The sequence below is a fragment of the Ursus arctos genome, unplaced genomic scaffold (genome assembly GCF_023065955.2).
Source record: "Ursus arctos isolate Adak ecotype North America unplaced genomic scaffold, UrsArc2.0 scaffold_17, whole genome shotgun sequence".
NCBI lineage: Eukaryota > Metazoa > Chordata > Mammalia > Carnivora > Ursidae > Ursus > Ursus arctos.
Genome location: NW_026622841.1, coordinates 26,065,679 through 26,085,892, shown reverse-complemented (window position 1 = coordinate 26,085,892; position 20,214 = coordinate 26,065,679). Strand labels below are relative to the sequence as shown.

At 37.0% G+C, this 20,214-nt stretch overlaps 1 protein-coding gene and 1 pseudogene across 10 annotated transcripts in view; one reads left to right on the top strand and one right to left on the bottom strand.

Annotated features, from left to right (window-relative positions):
* Nucleotides 1-718: 718 nt before the first annotated feature.
* Nucleotides 719-20,214, bottom strand: part of PIAS2 (protein inhibitor of activated STAT 2) — an 88,715-nt gene continuing 69,219 nt past the window's right edge. For 3 of the 10 annotated variants that reach the window (XM_057313110.1, XM_026496253.4, XM_057313109.1), the window contains 3 exons: nt 15,605-15,744; nt 10,825-10,862; nt 3,951-8,124 (listed from right to left, as the gene is read on the bottom strand). In XM_057313110.1, coding sequence (XP_057169093.1) covers nt 7,942-8,124; nt 10,825-10,862; nt 15,605-15,744 — 361 coding nt within the window. In that variant the 3' untranslated portion in view covers nt 3,951-7,941. Of the gene's footprint in view, nt 8,125-10,824; nt 10,863-11,226; nt 13,659-15,604; nt 15,745-20,214 lie in introns of those variants that run through there. The other 7 variants (XM_026496254.4, XM_048218405.2, XM_048218406.2 and 4 more) reach the window with 5 other exon arrangements.
* Nucleotides 16,949-17,331, top strand: LOC113253382 (40S ribosomal protein S25-like; annotated as a pseudogene).

Here is a 20,214-nt window from a genome sequence, read left to right as displayed (position 1 = left end):
TACTGTTTTGGACTCTGTGAGATCACTCCTGACTTCCATTCTACCTCAGGTGCTCCTTCTCAATCTGTTTGTTGTGTTCCTTTTCTAGCTCTTTTCTCACTCACTGACTTTACAGGCTGAGCTCTTGCCTTTTCATGGTTCAATACCACCCATACGTTGTAGGATAGGCCTGTTGCTCCTCTAATGGCATGTGGGCATGATTTCCAGAAACACTGCGTTAATGGATTCTTGCTCCAGTTCCAAAGTACAGACTCCAATGACGACATGGGTCAAGTTACTTGCCTTGAGAGACTGAGGCTGATACAGGAGAATTCCATCTACAATTGTATTGTGTAACTCAGTGTGGCATACCTGACCCAGATGAGTGGTCTGTATATAGATTACCCACAGAATTTCCCAGGCATGTATGCACATGGGAGGCCAAGTCTGTAAGGGGGTCATTTAGACTTTCAGGTTTAAATACAATACCTACTTATACATTATTATCCTCAGTGTGTACTGCCCTAAAATTCCCCATTCCCAGTGCTTGCCCCTGTAAGATTCCGGAGTCTAGGTCAGTATACTGACTTCCCCCCAAATCCCAAGCATGTGTCACCTCTACCATCTGCCCCAAACATGTATCTCCTCGTTTTCCTCTCTTGGTGAACACCTGCTTCTCAGGTATTAAATTATTTACCCTATCAGCACAAGTCAAATACAAACATTTATCCACCACTTCTTCATTTACAAATTTTTATTGAGCACCTACTATGCACCACACACCTTGTTTGTTAGGCTCTGGGATGCATGTGAAATGAGACCACTCCTGCCCTCACGGAGCTTACAATCTAGTAAGGGAAAGACAATACACGGTGAACCAACACATAAACACAGGTTGTGATAAGTGCCATATTGAAATATAAACAGTGACATGATAAAGGGTAGTTAGGAAATACCTACTTTTTAGATAGAATGACCATGGGCGGCCTGAGGTGGTTAAAAGCTGAATTTGAAGCCTACCTTGCCACTTACAAGCTGCATGACCACAGGCAAGTCACTCTCCCTCTCAGGCTGTTTCCACATTTGTAAAATGGAGACAATCATACCAAACTCAACCAGTGCTGCTCATCAACGGTTAATGATCATGAGAACTTCTCAGTGTCTTCTCACTGCTAAGGCCCTGCATGATTTCTCACACACCTCCTATTCCTTAGCAAATGTGCAGCTATTCTGAGCACTGTCAATTCTCTTGACAACTCATCAACTGCCACGGTCCTACTCACTGGACACCTCCACCGGATCAGCTGCCTCATCTATGTGCTACTCTAACACCCTCTATTTTGCCTTTTACCACTGCACTGTCATCTCCCTATTTCACTCATCTTTATTCTACTGAATTACAACTTTGGTGAAGGTAGGTATTTATCTACCTTGTGTTCTAAATGCCTGATACAATACCTGGCATGTAACACAGGACCTCATATTTGATGACTAACACTTCTGTAAGCCAAAAGCAGCAGCAGAGAGGTGAAAGACATTCAGAAAAGAGGGAGTGTGATGAAGAAAGGTCCTGAAGACGGCAGGAGACAACAGTCAAAAGTCCATGGGGCTAAACTGGCCTTCGGGCCCACCTCATCCTGAGACTGGATTGAAGAATGAAGATGGGCACATGTGGAGAGAAATTATGCCGACAAACTGAATCTTCTGAGTGCATTAGGAAGCAAGGTCATCTGCGGAGACAGGTGTGGTTTGAAAAGGAGTAACATTTGTAATAATCAACAAGAATGGGCAAAAGAAGCATTTGATGCCAAATCAAAGGACGGATGGGTGACCCCGGAGGAGGGATCTGGGATACTTTTGAGGCTGTAATAATGGAGGAGCAGTCTAAGGTGGACAAGAAGTACAGAGAAAACACAAGGGGTTAAATATTGGTTGGGTGTTTCAGTGCAGGAAAATATCAGAGGTAACCAAAAATCTCACAAGCTAGACTGCTGGATGGATCATCTGCCAAAATGCTGAAGACTGAGAATGACTACAAAGTTAAGAGATGGCAAGAAACACTGAGTCAGGAAGTGAATGAAGCCTTCAGCAAATCCAAGGACGTGGTCAGGTTACTTGGTTAAGAGTAAAAGCAGCTAACAGTAGAACCTCGCACGTGCTGCACATGGGGCAGATTTTCGTCAGAGGCCTGGGGAGAAATTATTTAGAAATTACAAGAGTAAGGGCAGCAACCACCCACCTGTTAAGTTATGTGGAATGTGAACACGGCCACACTGGTGAGAGGTGCAGGGGATGACCAGACTTAAGGTGACAAGGCAGGGAAGAGAAAAATCCACAGAAAAGGTGGAGATGCAGTGAGCATGCTTTAGCAGAGAGTGGATGCGCAACTGGGAGGGACTGGAAGATCTACAGAATGGAAACCAGTGAACGCGAAAACAGACAACGAAGGAAGGTTGCACATCTTCAAAAGACTGCAGAAAAACAAACACGAGCTTCACAGGCCCTTCCCTTTTGAAATCTCATGCTTAACATCAATCCCCTCACTGCCTCTCCTAAACGACTAATGTCCATTTTAACTGCATCCTCTCTCTGTAAACGTATCCATTATCCTGGTTACCCAGGCTGGAGAAATGGACTCAGCCCCTCACTCCTGTTACCTATTCACGCCACTGAATCTGGAGTCTTCCTCTGGAATGGCTCCAGGGTCCACTCCTGCCTTATTCCCGTGGCCATCACCTAAAATCAGTTCTTATAATCTTAGGTCTAGATAGCCTAGCTGATTAATGTCACTTCCGTTTAGTCAGAGGGCTTTTGAGGTAGGTCTGTTTCAGACTCCCAAGTCCACTAAGAAACTTACTTAAATCTGTTCCTTCATCTGTAAAATGAGAACTATACCACTTTCCTTTGTAGGGCAATTGTAAAGAATGAGACATTTTTGTAAAATTCTTAGCACAATGCCTGTTAGTAAGTAAGAATCCTTGATTTTTGAAAAGCTGATTAGGAGCCCTTTGAAGCCTGGGACCAAATCTTTTATTCTACTCTATCCCACACACATTTATAAGACATGTGAATAGTTTGATGAAGGCCAAAGTAAGAGGCATATTCTATTTTATAACACAACTCTCTTCTTCACTTGAAAGAGTTAAGCTTTGAGAACACAGAATGAAGAAGCTTTAAAAGCCATTCTGAAATAAAAAGCAGTCTGGGAAATTATGTGATATGCCAATCAAGAAAATAATACACCCTGAACATTTGAGATAGCAATCTGTTTTTGCGGGTTTTTTTCTGTTTTTTGTTTTTGCCACAGAGCTGCCCTTAGGACGCCAAGTCACTGGAAACACAAAAGACTACAAAGCGAAACAAGCAAAGCTCAGCCCTGCTTTTGTTGGTCAGCCTTACCACTCTTCCAGTTTGGGTGGACTGCCTTTGGCTCAGGAGATCCTACTGGCTGTGGGGAGCTCAGAAAGCCCAAAATGGAGCCTACAGAAAGAGGAAAAAAGAAAGCTGGCTACTAAGGGCTGGCCCTAGGTACAAATGGTTTAAAAAAAAAAAAAAAGTCAAAATCTTCTAACTAAAAATAGAAAATATAGACAACGGGCTATTTCACAAGGCTAGTAAAACTATGTGAAAAATTATTTGGATACCCTTAAGCAGGTGTATCTGGAACATGTCAAAGAGATGTAGCTGAAACTGAGACAGCCCAGGAAAATCTTTGCCAAGTACTTCCAAATCAGCCCAGCTCACCAGGCTCAGAAAGGTAGAGGGTCTTAGTGCAGATGCCAGCAGAGAGAGGAAAGGTACATATTTTTGGAAAATATGGTTAAAGAGTTCTTCTCATAGCATACGGTTGGAGTACAAATCAGTAAATTCATGTCTGGATAAGTGAATCAAGAACTACAAAAGTGTTTGTATTCTTGACCCAGAAATTCCATCTCTAGTAATTCATCCTAAGGAAATAATTTATACACAAAGACATTCACTGTAACTTTATGAGATGCAATCTAAAATGTCCAATGGGGAAAGGTGAAACGAATCATGGCACAACCATACAATGGACTATCATGCAATTAATAAAAGTTGACAGTTTTTAATTGACATGTAGACCGAGAAAAAAAACCGAGACACAAATTATATTGAGAATAAATAAAACTATGTAAAAACACGCACAAGGAGCAGAGAGATGGGCAAGAAATATGCAAAAATATCGAAGTGCTTATTATTTTTCTTTATACTTTTCTGTATTGTCTAATTTTTCCACAATGAGCATGTATTACTGACATAAACAGAAAAAACAAAAACATTATTCAATCAGGCAAGCATTAAAGAAGAGTGGGCACTTTTATATAGCTTTATTTGTTTCTGTTACGAATTGGGACCGTGGCTCCTAATAACAAAAAAAGGGGGGCTTACAAACCAGTCATTCATTTGACAGGAGCAGCAGACTCTTAAAAAAGCAGAGGAATTCTTAAATTGTTTTCCACAAGTTTCACCATATTCATGTAGAACTGCAGCAGAAAAAATGGTGAATCAGATTGAATGAGCAATCACTGATCTTACTGACAATAAGCTCCCACAGCACGTGGACCCAGGGCCACAAAACACATCACACCCAAGTTTAAATGGCGCACAGCTCTGCATTTTTCAAAATGAAAAAAAATAGGAAAACAAGTGCTAACTTAAAAAAAGGGGGGGGGGAAGTACATAGTTTAAGTGCTTTTGTACCAATTGGGGGCTAAAGAGAAATAAAAAGCATATCTGAGAATTAAACTAATGCTTTGTAAAAATCAAATTTACTTTAAAAGACAACATGTAACTAATGAATACTTTATTAGCAAAAGAAAAACAAACTTGGTTATAAGTGACTAGTGTCCAGGACTGGCCTGAAGGCAGAAGGCCTGAAAGGTCTAACATCAGAACAGTCTCTGTTGAATACCACTTCACCTAAAATCCAACATTTTAATCTTTCTTCAAACTCTTTAAAGATTCTACCCTAGGGAAACTTGCTTTATGTCAAGAGTTACGGCTCAACTTACTTATACTTAAAACCCTCCACTAATCATACTATTTTCATTCTAGCTTTCCTGAAGCACATTATAAGATAAATGCCACATAACCTAAATTTAACGCTATTATTTCATTTGGCCTTATAATTATCCTATGACAGATGCCAAGTATATTTACCTTCTGGGCAGAAATGGAAATTACAAAATCCTAAAGTGGCTCACCTAAGGGTCAGAAAGCTAGCGAATGTAAGCAGAGTTTAGCTGTGAAGTTCAGCACCAATTATGGCGGGAGTCACCAAATCAAGGAAAGCCCTTAACATTTCTGCGCGGATAAGGATCAAAACCACAGGCTGCCTCTGTTTTTAACTAGTAGCTGCAGTATGCAGTTCCTTTCCTTAAACAAGATACTCCACATAATCACTGGTTGGCTAACATCTACGTAACCGCTAAGACCACCTCCTCTGAAACTGCATTGCACTAGGTTAAGCAGAAATCTGGGCAAGCAAACTAAACTACTAAAAAGTTACAGTCTCAGTAGAAGTATCGGGTGACTGTGCTTTAAAAAAAAAAAAGGGATAATGACTTAATGATCTTGCTGTTGTAAGGCAAAAGCATGAAGAGTACTCACCTTCAAAGATACATACATAAAAGCCCCAATGTTAAGATCACAAACTTAAAAGTGTATTTTTTAAAATGTTAGTCACCTGTATAAATTAAATTTTATGTAATTTCAGTATAAAGCACCAAAAATGAACACTAAAACTGTTCACATAAAATAGTAAAAAGGAAACAAAGCACAACTATAAAAGCACAGAGGTATCGGTTACGAGAACCAAGTAAATAATTTCTATGAATATATTTTCATTTAACCTTATAAAACTTTGTTGATTACACTGGGGAGGGGGAGTCTGAAAATCTAAAGGGTAACAAAATGGTAACAAATATACATCATTTATTTATTAACAAATTATACCACACAAGTCGGAGTTACGTTTTCTATCTGATTACAGAGTTAACAGAGATTGCATCTGTATTTAGAGCAGCAACATAAAATTTGACGAGGAGGAAATTCCCTATGTGGACCAAAGTCCTGTAACATGGACTGGAAATCTAATGACTAAGAAGGTAAAACTGGCAACGATGGTGCAACTACTGCAAGAAGATTCCGGTTTGTTTCCACGTTTTTAATAGTAAGCAGCTCTCCAAAAGGAATAATATATTAATTTAAGGGATGATGTTGCCAAAGGAGGGATGACGTAGAAAATCACATGAAATTAAATCAGTTCAAAAGGAGCACAGCGGCCATAAAAACTTGAGAAGGTGTTTAAAAACAAAAACCACCGAGCAGTGACAAGTCAGCTTCCTGGAGTTACACCAACCCTCAAGTAATGTGAGATGTCCCTGCTCTAGCTGGACTGGTACTCTTCGTCTGGGCGCTTCGGTCTGAGAAATCAGATTAGTCCTTCTTAAAAAGGGTATTTTATTTTTAAAGTAGATACAGTTAGGAAGAGAAAGATAAACATTAGAAAAGTATTAATTCCTTGAGAACTCAAAAATTTAGGGAGCCAAATGAAACAAAGGGAAATATAAAAGGTGGACAGAAATGTTCCTCTAAGGGTAAAACTCGGTCTCCTGAGGGATTTAAAATCAAACACACTCTGAGCGAGTGGTTTTCAAGATGGGCTGCAGGCCCATCCTCCCCAGACCTTCCTTACTTTAAATTCACATATTTCTAACTCTGTATGTCCTTCGTGGTATCAGGAAAGATTTCCTTGTAAAAAAAGGAACAGGAAATCCGATGCAGTCCCCGTGCCTTGCCGTTGTTTTTGTCTACTAATTAAGTTTGAAAATCATCACTGAGACTGTACTGGTGAGAAATGTGACCAGAGTTCTAAATCATATCTGCTTTGTTAGTGTCACTGAAATGTGAAAAATTTCAGCAAAGATTTGTATATTATTCTATAAAATAAATGAGCAAAATAAATTCCCAGGGAGAGATTAAACTTTGTTAATCCCACCTTCCCAAAATCTGTTGTTCTACTGCCTCAAAGCTCTCAATGTTTCTGGTCAGTGTGAACAAAATTCTAATGAACAGTCTAGCCACAGGTTGCTCCAAAAACATTTCATTCAATATTCAATGGCTGCACAGAATTTCTTTTTTGAGAAGGCAAGCCCAATTTTGTAGAAATCTCTAGAATGAGAATGTACAATTACCAAAAATAACACACATTATGTCAGGGCAGAATCTGCATAGTGTTCTTCAGCACAATCACTGATACCAAGCAGCCGAATCCCAGAACCTCCCTCTGCAACTGCTAGCAAACAACATCAAAGTGTAAATGACAACCAGGGAAAAATAAGTAACACAAAGGCCATTTTTCTTTGATGGAATCAGGAAGAAAAGAGGAACTGCAGGAAGAAAAGTGGAGCCAAGCTCTGGACACTTAGCAAGACTTCATTATTCGATGAAACAGGACAAATCTCCGTGGAAAGGACTCATTCAGCAAACATGACTTCTTTCCATGTATTTTTTTCCTTCACATCAGGTTAAACAAAAGTTGCTGTCATTTTAGAATCACTGATTACATCTCTTAGTTAGAAAAAAGTTTACTTGAATATTTACATAATTTTATTGCTGTTTATTACAACAAAAAAAATTTTAACCGATGTGTGTAGAATCCATCCAGTAACATATGAAATTGAAATCCGTCTCTGGAGAAGATACAGTTATGGCTGAATGTATCTGATGCTCAGAGTACAGCATGAGTAGGAAAAATCCTTGCATGTCATTTGGTTCTTGCTGCAGTCATCTGTGTTCGTCTCTCAGAAAGCAAAAGAATCCATTTGACGTTTCAATAAATATCAAAGTAATTGTTACCAAAAAAATAGCTTCCATGGACCAGAGATCCAAGAAAGAACAGTTTTGATGAATGATTCCTAGAACCGAGTGAGTCCTCCTTTAGTCCAATGAGATGATGTCAGGAATGTTACTTCCACTGCTGGTTATGACCCCTGTCTCACTCCTGCTGCTGGATGAACTAACATGAGTACTGCTTTCATGGGGGCTGGTGGTGGTGACAGACGTACTGCTTGCTGTTAGGGGTGAGGTGAGACTATCCAAAAACATAGGAGGACAGTACTGCTTGAAACAAACAATGATGCCGATGAGGAAGAGGCTACATTGATTTTAAATAAAGAGACTAGAAATTGTTAGATATGCACAAGTGATAGCCACATATTTAAATCCCAGTGGGATTAAGAAATTTCTCAAAACTTCACATCTTTGGATGGAAGGTGGCATGAATTTAGTTAGCTAGTTTACTGTTTAATGAGTGCAGTATATTTTTCATTTTCTCAAATCTTGTAGGATTTGTTTGTTGACCAAGTATATAGGTACAAGTACAAAAATGTCAACAATAAACTTATTTAATAGTAAATATTGGCCCCACAATTATGACTCATACTTAACCTCCAAAAGAATTTGCTCACTAAATGTATTTACACTTGGTTTAAATCACATCAAAAAGTCTAGCAAATACTTATTTCCAATGGTATTAAGCAAAAATGCCAATGCAAAATTCAATAATTCTTTCAAAATTTAGTATCAATCAGAACCTTTAGGAATAATGTTAAGACTGATTAACTCAATAGTGCCATCTGAATCCTTCGGACATACTTTCTGAAATGATACCTGTGTAATCAGGAACATAGCATTCATTCTAAAATAGAGACTTCATGGCAGCTATCACGGGATGTTCAGAACAAAGGTGTACCCCACATAATCACAAAATTTTGGAATAAATCTTAAAGGAGATCTGATCTAATCTTCCTTGTGAGACTCGATACCCGCCCTCCAAGAATTCATATTTCAAGTTTCTTTACCATCTTGATCGCTGACTCCCAAATTCAGACCTGAGTTTAATACTCTAATATCGTCCAAGAGAAGTAGAGAAGACAGGAGCTAACAGCTTTATTTTATGTCACCAAAGAATATTTTATGTGAGAAACAGCACCACTGACTTCAGTAAAGTAAGTGAGGTCCAATATATACAAGAGGAGAAGTCCTAAAAGTATGTCTTTAGATTAACTGTATCAAAGAAGATCAGTAAAGATATCCTATCAGTATCATCAATTCAATAAACTTTTCAGCCTATCATTAGACATACTAAGTCACCAAACAGGAAGCTGTTTCAACTACATGATTTTCCAAAAGACCTTAAAATGGCAATGACAGCCCCAGGCTTACACTGCCAGTCAGTGGAAGAGCAACAACTAACATTCAGGCTGCCTTACCAAAAAAAAGTAGTTTAGTGGTTAGGATGGGTTATGGTCTTGGTTCATGAATAAAACGAACGTCATGCACAAAGAGATCAAAGGGATATTGGTTAAGGGCGGGGGGGGGGGGGGAGAAGGAATAGTTCTTAAAAAGCTTCTGAGAAGCTCTAAAGAAAGAAGAATCGTAAGGCATTAAACTATTTTAAAATCAAATCAATTCTAATTTTCCAGTAATATTGAGGAAACAATCTGGAAAAAAGCCCAGAAACTTACGTTTTATCTCTACTTCCTCTCAGGCCATTTTTGACTGCCTGGTAATAAAAAGGTACTCTCTTATTTATAAGATGAATGCTAGACACCACAGTACTGCTATCAACAGGCCCTGTAAATTATAATACTCAACTTGCAGCCAATTCACCTCCAACTCTGTAGTCTTCATGCGTAATTGGCACATATCAGCACAAAGATAACAGGGCTTAAGGGGGCACTACGGAGGTAAGGAGAACAAATCTAAGGATTCTCAGGAAAACTGAAAGCACCACCTCACCTTTCCACTGGCTTAACAAAGAAGTTAGCCTGACACTAAGTATGCCAAATAGCACTATGAAATCAAAACCCTCTGGGTTCCAACGTCATTTTTTTAAAGGATGATTCTCACAAAAATCAGTAATATTTTAAGGCTGAAGATTCCATTTCCTAGAAAAACATATAGCTACCTTTGCTAAGGATCTACTGATGTAACAAAGTCATCTCAAGGTGAGAAGAAATTCCTCATTCTGTACGTGTTACCCTAGGCCCAAATTTCCAGTGCTGTTTTGGTGATGAGATACAGAACCCTGACATAGGAGGTCGACAAGAGATTTAGCAACCTCTGTGGCCTACGAAGCAGTGGTCTGTGGGTCTTCCTCTGGCCCTCCCTACCCTTGGCAATTCTCTCCAAGTCTCTCTGGGTCCCTTTCCCCCTTCTGCTTCTCCCGTGCCTTTCCCTCCTCTGCTCTGCCTCTGCTCTATGCCTGTCAGTCCAGGCTTACTGCAGGTCTTCATGTTGGGACTCTGGGCTACGCGAGTTTCTTATCGCTGGCAGAAAAAACGGGAATGACTGGTTTATAGCAACTTTAGATTGGGGCATCCCCAAAGTCTGAATCTGACTGCCTCTAAACACAAGGAAGAATCAAGCTCATGATTCAAGCCTGTTGAACCAGCTTCCGCTCTTTTCTACATATAGAACGAGTGTTTCACAAATAATCTCTGTGAAGTTTTAACTTCCGCGCATCACTGCTTCCCCTCATTTTAATCACTCAAGCGCTTGTAAAAAATGCCAACTGAGTATATTAAACTAAATAAAATATAATTAAAAATTCTGGTATCGGTCAAAATATGATAAATTTAGAAACAGCAACTTTATTCCTCTAAATAAAATTGTGAAATACTTATATAGTAATTCCTTTCCATCAAGCTAAGTAACTGAAAGTCGACTGTCCTGATTTTATGCAACTGGTCATTTTTAGTTAGTATGACATAACCAACAATCAAATACAAATTAGTTGCTTAAATTCAGGATACATACCTGGGGATCAACTGGAATAAGGGAAAGAAAATCCAAACCTAAAACAAAAATGCTTTGTTAATAGTTGTCTCATATTTTGGAGACAAGAATTATTTCCCAAAACCATTTTGTCTTTATCATGAGTCATTAAACATTTGGGTAAGTGCTTACCATTCTACCATAGAGAAGTTCAATACCACAATCAGTGATATTTAAAGTGCATAAAATGCCAAAATGAACATATTCCCTCACAAAACAACTGGAAAAACCACCTCCCAGAAACTTAAGGGACCAGTCCAAACATTTCCAGAGAAATAAGACTAGCCGAAGCAAACTTTTCCCCTTCATCACTTAACAGAATGAGAAGCAATAAAAATGATGAGAGAATGATCTGGATTCGGACCATTAAAAAAACATACTTAGGCTCTTAAGATACTTCACATTTATTTTTTAGAAATACACCACATTGAGCTTCATCTAAAATAGCACTTCTCAAACAGATGTCTGTTTCATGGATCGCTCTCTGTCACCTTGTCCCCACATGAAGAGTCATACACAGTTCAACGCTCTGCACAAAGCAAGCACTTGGCTAACTGCTGCTCACTAACAAGTCAAATCTTAGTAGGGATTACTGGGTTATAAGCTAATGCAGTTTTCTAAACCAAAGATCTGGGATTCTCCAATTATGCTTTAGAAACAGGAATGTGGAAAAGTTTGCCCAGTAATACAATTTTGAAGTATTAAAATTATAACAATAAATAAATAAAAATTTCGGCTCTGAAAAGTCTAGCAATAAACTTCAAAATCAGTCCCCCTAAACCTCTCTGACTGAATTTTAAAACATTAAAAAAAAAATTACTAGGTATAGGTCAGTGAGACAGGCCAATTTCTGTTTAATTCTCTATGAACTTTTATATGCTGGCATTCAATGTCACCTCAAATATAACAATCATACAGAATAAAAGTCTGATATTAGACTGTTACTCAAAATAGAGAATATTTGTGGAAATGATATTTAAAATATTTAATAACCAGTATGAGTAATTTACACCTCTTTTAAAGTCTATTTATTCCCTTATAATCTGTAAGGATATGATAAAAAGGCTTATCAAGTGATACAAGCTATAGCACCAATCATTTGAAAGAAATCATTCAGTTTCTAAAACATTTTTAAAAACTGCTGATACAGCTTTTCACTCCATATGCCTGTCACTAGCTGTATGACACAAGGGAGTCTGAGCCAACACTGGACAAAGGGGATCACAATTAATTTTTCCAATGACTTCCCCATTATACTCATAATCAGTAGATGACATACCTCAGTCAGCTGAGAGTTTCTCTTCACATTAATGATATTATTCAGTAAATCCTCTGCTTCTGCTGAACAATAATTCAAAATCTGTCTAGCCCTTAAAATACCTTCTGAATGTTATATATTCAACATTTTTATTATTGACTAAGTCACAAAGATAGTTTATTAGCATGTCCTTTAATTGACTTAATTTTATTAATTTGGTTTTGCTTCAAATGGTGCAACATTTTTCTTTTTATAATAGCTTCTGCTTTTTATAGCCTACTTAATTTTATATGTTCAACCACTTTTAATGTTTGTTGAATCACTCGGTCCATTTGAATAACTTAAACCTTTCTTATAAAGCTGAAAAAAGTATTATCTCTTGCAATATTGTGTATGAAAGCCAAATCACTCAAAAATACGCATTTTCTAAATGTTTAACTATCCCCACTTCATAATTGCAATTTAAATAAATATACAGGCCGGATACAATTTTCAAACTGTGCAGCTCCAGCACTGGAGGCTGCCCATCAAGGTGCAAAGATTCTTCGTATTTTCATTATTTCAATTCCCAGCTCTTCAGATGTACTTTAATTCTTTTTGATGATCATTTCACGTGTGCCAGTCAATATATACTGATAAAAGATTTAAGACATTTACTTCATCTGTATCTTTTGACACCTTATCCAAGGATAACGGAATACGGTGACTTATAATATGCCATAATAAAACAACTAGAAATGTTTCTAATATTGGTTGAAACTCTTGACTGTGTCCCTAGCATTACACAGATGATCTCCACACAAAATCAATGTTTTAAGTCAAATATTTCTCACTGAAACCATTTTTCTCAAACACTAACACTGAAGTTTGATACAGTATTTCGGATGTTATTTCTTCTGACAAGAAACTTTAAACTATCATCAAAGTCTTGCATCTCACATTTTAAGTATACTTATTAAAACTCCTATATGAAATAGATAGAGTTTCATGAATATGGATTAAAATGTTACTGCCCTGTTTTGTAGTTTAGTAAAATGCTGTTTTCTTATTTCACCGTAAGTTTCAACTGCAGCATGTTGTACTGATATATTTTTATGCCCACCTAAATATTTCATGGTTGAAAATGCTCAATTATTTTTAACTAAAAAGCAGGCAGTGTTAAAATTCTGATGGTACATTCTAAATATTGTTTTATTAACACTGATAAAATTGTAGTTTTTAGATTTTAAGTGCTTATGTGAAACTGACTCTACATGTCTTATTAATAACACCACATTTTCCTTGAGCCATGAACTTTAACAAAACATGATTGCTACATGATTAAATATGTAAATGTTTAGCACTTTCCAATTTTAATGATACAACTTTTGAGCACCATTCGCACCTGACAATATGGCACTAGCAATAATAAGGCAGTCATATTTTTTCTTGAAATAATCAAGCTGTTTTCCATTCCATAAATACAAATTATTTGTTTTATTTTGTATTCATTGTTGCACAGTATCAGGAGGTGTTCCAAGCTGCAGTTCATTATTAATATCATTTCTTCTTTGTTCTCCTGCAGATTCAGAAGATTCACGTTTATGATGTTTAAAAGGAATGTTAAGAAATGTATTAAAACTTTGTCATCTCTCCATTCTTGATGTTCTATTTAATATTTTATTATAAATTATTAAATTTATAAATATCAAAACTTTGCACAATAGGACTAATTACATAAAAATTATGCACAAAAACCCCAAAATAATTGCTAACTACAAAAGAGCACATTAACAATAAAACCAAAGTAAAAACTAAACTATTTAGATATAGTAATTGCTACATAATTCATAGATGATGTTAAACTGGTAATTCTTCTAAAATACAATAGATTCTATTCTGATCAATTTATCAACTGGTAAGAAAGCACTTGAACACCTCAATAACCAGTATCCCCATACTGGTTTATACTGGCCAAATATCAGCCCTGCATATTAGTCTTAGTTCCTTAATACCAACTTGAAATGTATTTTACAAAATACACAGTTAACATACCTTATTGTTTCTTAAATCTGCACATTTTATAAATAGTCTCACTTTATGCCCAAATTTTGAATTAACGTAAATTCCCTAAAATAAAAATTCTCCCAGACTTACATAATTTGAAAACAGAGCAAGTGATTCATAAATTGTGGCTATTCCTAGATGGCCAGGGTCGCTTTAGTAAACAAAAAGGTTTTTCAGCATTAATTTGTATTTCAAGGTTTTTAGGAACACAAATTCTTCCAGAATGCTTATTTATAACACATACTAAGACGATATGTGGACACTCTGCAACCTCATTTAAAACTAGACAAAGTTAAAGGAAAACACGGCAGTTAGGAATTAAGTATCTCTGAGTTCCGTCTGTCTTATGGACCATGAAACCTCCCCTGCATCTTGGCATCAAGTTTTGTACACAACAAATAATTTTTAATTGGTGCCGACTGGGCTTAACAATGTTTTAAAATACCAATTCCCCAAGTACATATGGAGTAAACACAGTTAAGTTGATTTTTGAAAATTTTTGATAGATACTATTATTGGTCTATTTGTCTTGATTAAATTTTATTCGAATAATCCGAATAAATTTCAAGTGGCAAGATTACACTAGGCCAGATAACACAACTACCGACTGTTTCAACAACACAAATTTTGCCCAACAGAATATATACCATGCTTAAAATAAAGACCTCATTGAGAGGGTAAAAAAAATAAACTGTAGGTCAAAATTAACTTCACAAATCTAGAAAAGAAAATTAAGAACAGGAGGAGGGAACTGTATTCCATCAAAAGGGCCCCTCAGAAAAAAGGGAAGTCATGAATACAAGAGGCACTGGTTTCAGCTTGCTCAAATCTGATTGACAAAAAATGTCTACGAAAACAATGGCTATGGAGGGAAGAAAAGTGGGGGGCACAGGCTGAGGGGGGTTCCAAATTTTATAATATGGCCTTGGTTCTAAGGTAATTCAAGCAGCACTGAACTTTTCAAATGTTAATATACACCTAAGAGATATCCCTAAATATTAAGCAGTGCTCTAAGGAAACAGCTGGTAGATCCTGTTTTTACAGAGGGATAAAAGGCCACAGGGTAAAGCTATGGGTAACGTTAACCCCATTCTACCGCACTATGTTCTGAAGCTGTGACGGACTACCAAGAAGATCATGAGAAAATAATCTTCTGAACCTGTGAAACTTCTATGATAAAGAAAATATCTCTGAGTACAAATTCCTTAGGAGGGAGAGTAAAGTCCATAAAATTTTCCTACTATCCTACTATATTTCCAATCATCAGGAATCTATAGATTGGTCTGTAGTTAAAATGACAGGAAATGAACGTGATGCATTAAAACAGATACTACCTTTAAATGAAGCCTTCAAATTTCCTTAGTATTTCTGTTTAAATTTTGACGCTACATTTGCTCCACAGATTAAGAGTAAAAATAAATAAAACTTGGTAACAAAGTACAATAACTCTTCACATACCTGGCAAATCTGATGACATGCTTGATATTGGCGTGTGGTGGAATGGTACTGAGTAGTCTGTTAATGAAGGCGGAATAGCAGCAGGATCAACCGAAGTCACACTGGGCACCCTTACAGAAGATGGCTGATACATGAGAACCCTGTTTTAAATAGCACGGGAAATTACAAACAATCTGGCTGTTAGTTCACAGGAGACAAGGGCTGCACCACTGGGCATTCTCAGCTGTAAGTGCACTAAGTTTCAACACAACTACACGGCGGCTACTCACTACACAGTCCTCCACTCTACTCTCCTCTCTCTTAACAGTCTTCATTTTAACATGAATGTACGCTGGCTCGCAGCAGCAGCTGTGACGTAAGAGCAAGTTGGCATTAAAACATCATGTACAGTGCTGGAGCAATACAGAAAACTGTCATCCACAACAGAAATATACTGTACATAGGCTCTTATTAATGTATGTGTAACACAGATGTGGATATTAGTAATTTTATCTATAAAGACATTTAGAAATAAAAGAGGACTCCAAAGATTTGACATAAATCATGGCACCTTTATAAGTGAAGCTACTATAGCTACTATAGCTAAACCAGAAGCTCTTTCATTCTAACCCAAACTGTGTTAATTATCAGCAATCTTATCTGAGAATCACCTGAGCAAAGATAGCCAATCCTAAAGCCAGCCAACCTGATGACAATAGGCAGCAGTCAGAAATTAGAATAAGATGATTTCTCAAGATCTAAGACAAAATATCCGAAAATAAAAATGTTAAGTTACTATGATACCATCTACTCTAAAATGGTTTATAGACTATGAAATTAACTAATCATGCTAAGAATAAAAATTAAACACACTTAAAAAATACACTATAATTAGTTTTATTCATATATATATACACACACACATATATACACACACACACCATATATATATATATATTATATATATATATATAATATATATATATTATATATATATATAATATATATATATTATATATATATATATATAATATATATATATATGGTATATATATATATATTATATATATATATATATAATAATATATATATATAAAATCAGCTTTATAATTTCAAGAAGCAGTATAATTAATCATCTTTTTTTAAATGTCAGGAATAAAGAGAGATGACTTGGCATTCTATCTATTTAACCTTCATTTTCTCTTAGTTGCCCAAGCTCAACAATTAGAACCTCACAAGAAAAACATCTTGAATGTACACAAGAAACTAAGTAATGTTAGGGACTCTATGGCTGCTGGCGGCCATCTTTTTTGTCCATCATCTTAGCGAGGCTGCAGGGGTAACAGCTGCTCTCCGAGCTTCATGATGTCACCCAAGGACGACAAGAAGAAAACAGATGCAGGAAAGTCAGCCAAGAAAGATAAAGACCCAGTGAACAAATCTGGGGCCAAAACCAAATAGGAACAGTCCAAAGGCAGAGTTTGGAACCTAAGATCAATAATAACCTGGTCTTGTTTGACAAGGGCCCCATATGACAAACTCTGTATGGAAGTTCCCATCTATAAGCTAGTAACCTCAGTTGTTGTCTCTGAGAAACTGAAGATTCACAATTCCCTGGCCAGGGCAGCCCCCTTCAGGAACTCCGTAGTAAAGGACTCCTTAAGCTGTTTTCAAAACACGGCGTTCAAGTGATTTACGCCAGAAATACCAAAAGTGGAGATACCCCTACTGCTAGTAAAGATGCATAAACAGGTCCCAGCAACTGTGCACTTTGTAAAATAAAATTTATTAAATAAAAAAAAGGAGAGGGGACAGGAGAGGCACAGGGACATTAATGTTAGCATCCCAAAGCACTGCCGGTGAACTACTGTAAGCTTAATGAGAGAGGCACAGAATTATGTAGTGGGAAGGGATCATTACAAAAATGAAGAAAGTAAACCCAACAGCAACTGAGCACCATGGTCACCAAGCTAGACTGAGATGACCACTAGGACCTCCAGATGCCCTTTCCTTTGGTTGAAACACTTCCGCTTACTGCTCCGATTATTACATACTAGTGATAAGAACTGCTTACATAGTTGCAGGACACTTTTCATACTCTAAACAACTGACAAAACTATTTCATGATCTCAATTTAAATCTCAAACCACTGAAATAATCACAACCTATTTAGACACTGGAGTCATTCTAAAACTAGTTTGCATGATGACATGAGGATCCTGTGCAGCTCTTACTCTATATTCTTTGTCAAAAATACAGACGTCACTGGAAAATGAAGTCATCTTGAGAGTACATATATAGCTGTTTTGGCAACTAGGTTATTCTCAGCATAGTGAATAAGTAACACAGGTCAGAGTTCAGAAGTCTTAAAAATGGATCTATAGGAAACATAACATGCTTGAGAAAATTAACAGAAGCCTGGTATTTCAAACACATTTTCCAGAGGTAGTTGAAGATGGAAGTCATCATCCAAAGAGCAACCTGCCTGGCTTAGAATCAGAAGGCTTCTTGGCCTCCGATGTTACTTGGAGACCTAAAACCACAAGCAGGAGGTAAGCAATACTAGAACAGACTGACTCTGTGGAGGAGGAAAGAATGAACTGGGGATGAAATCAAATAAGTTATGTTGTATTAAAGCACATCTTTTCTTAGAGGTTTGAAAACAATGGTCCTCTACAGGGATGAAAGTACAACAGGTAATCACCAAAAGTATTTTCAAATTACACACGATCCTACCTCCCACACAGGAATGTGTATCTGTAATTGGGGGAGGGACAGGGGCTAAGAAGGAGAGGGACTGGTATTCTCATGCTGAGGAGGGGGTTAAAGTGGCTCTGATTATTCTGGCTGTCTCGTAGTACTAATATCTTAATCGTATTATTTTAAATGTGAGAGACAAGCTTTTGAAGATACACACACACATCACACATGTGCACATGCCTGGGCCTACCTTCCTCCTGCTCTGCCTTCTCTTCCTTTGATATCTCACACTGAAAAGTTTCTTTTGTCTTGATCCTGAATTGACCTCTGAACTTGAGTCAGATTTATAGGAGACAACAACAAAACTCACTCTCCTCCCCAGCTCCATTACCTACACCTGTAGCATCAAGTCAGCGTCCCAAGACACAGTCTATCACCATAGTAACATCTGATTATTGCACAGGTTCTGTTCTCATAACATGAAACTTTAAGTAATTACTCCTTGTTTCTCCAATACAAAATTCACATGTGAAATGTCAAAATCCAATGAAGGTATAAATTATTAGGTCAACATCTAAAACCCTAGCAAACATCTAAAAGACTAAATTATTTTGTGTAGATTAATTTCTATTACCTGAACTTTGCAACCATTAATACAAATTCCATTTTTATAGAATCGGTAAATTAGTCGGTTGTGACCATTATCAAATTATGCACTGGTAGCAGATTTGGGTTCTAATCAGAATGTTCACAAGGACTACATTCAGAAAGGTAAATGATTCTAACATCTATGCAAAAAATAGATGTATTTATAAATACAGAATAACAGGGACCATGGAGAAATGTAAATGGCTATTTCTGATGGAATTATGGGTATAAAAATGTTTAACTATAAAGTAATAAAAAAATTTAAAGTTTGTAACATGTTACTGCCTCCTCACAGGACTGGCAAATACACACACAGGCATAGGTATGCATTATCCATGTGTACATATATATTTTAAATTTTTCTAGCTTTATCCATAACATCACAGCACAAAGGTAAACTGCTAGGACACTGCTAGAGAGCAAATATTAGTATTCCAGACCGTGTACTGGATCACTGAATTCATCATACTTGGCCCAGACTTAGATGTCTGAAAATGAGTTAACAGTTCAATAACTTGAATTTTTATCCATAAATCTGAAATCCCGTGTGCTCCCACTTTATCATACAAACATAAAAAAGACTGAATTTTGTTACCAATTCCAAATGAGTCTTAATCCACAGAAATACTTATCTCTATACTTCTCTATGCCTGTCTTTAGAATACCTTATTAGTGACAAAGTAATCATTCCATGGTTCAGGGAATGGGGTGGGGACATAATATTTAAAATTATCTTAAATGTAGAAAAATATCAGAGGTTTTTCTAACAGTCTTAGATTAAGGTGCCAGTCTCTTCTGACAGGTACTATATGACCACCACATTTAAGGACTAGAGTAGGTATTCAAGGAGAGAGGCTAAAAGGATTACCATCAAAATGTTAACAGAAGTTATATCTAGGTGGAATGCATTCTACCTCTTGATTATAAAACAACTGTAAAATTGTTTTTAAGAACAATTTCTAAGGGTGCCTGGGTGGCTCAATCGGTTGAGCGTCTGACTCTTGGTTTCAGCTCAGGTCATGATCTCAGGGTTGTGGGATCAAGCCTCACGTCAGGCTCTGTGCTTAGCAAAGAGTCTGCTTGGGATTCTCTCTCCCTCTCCCTCTGCCCCTTCCACCACTCGCATGCATTCTCTCCCCCTAAAATAAATAAATAAATCTTAGAAAAAAAGAAAAGAACAATTTTTACTAAAACAATACCTCTTAAAAAATAACTGCTCTCTGGAATGTACCTGAAAGCAAGTTGTCCTGTTTTCTCATTCTCTATTCTTTCTCATTCGCTTA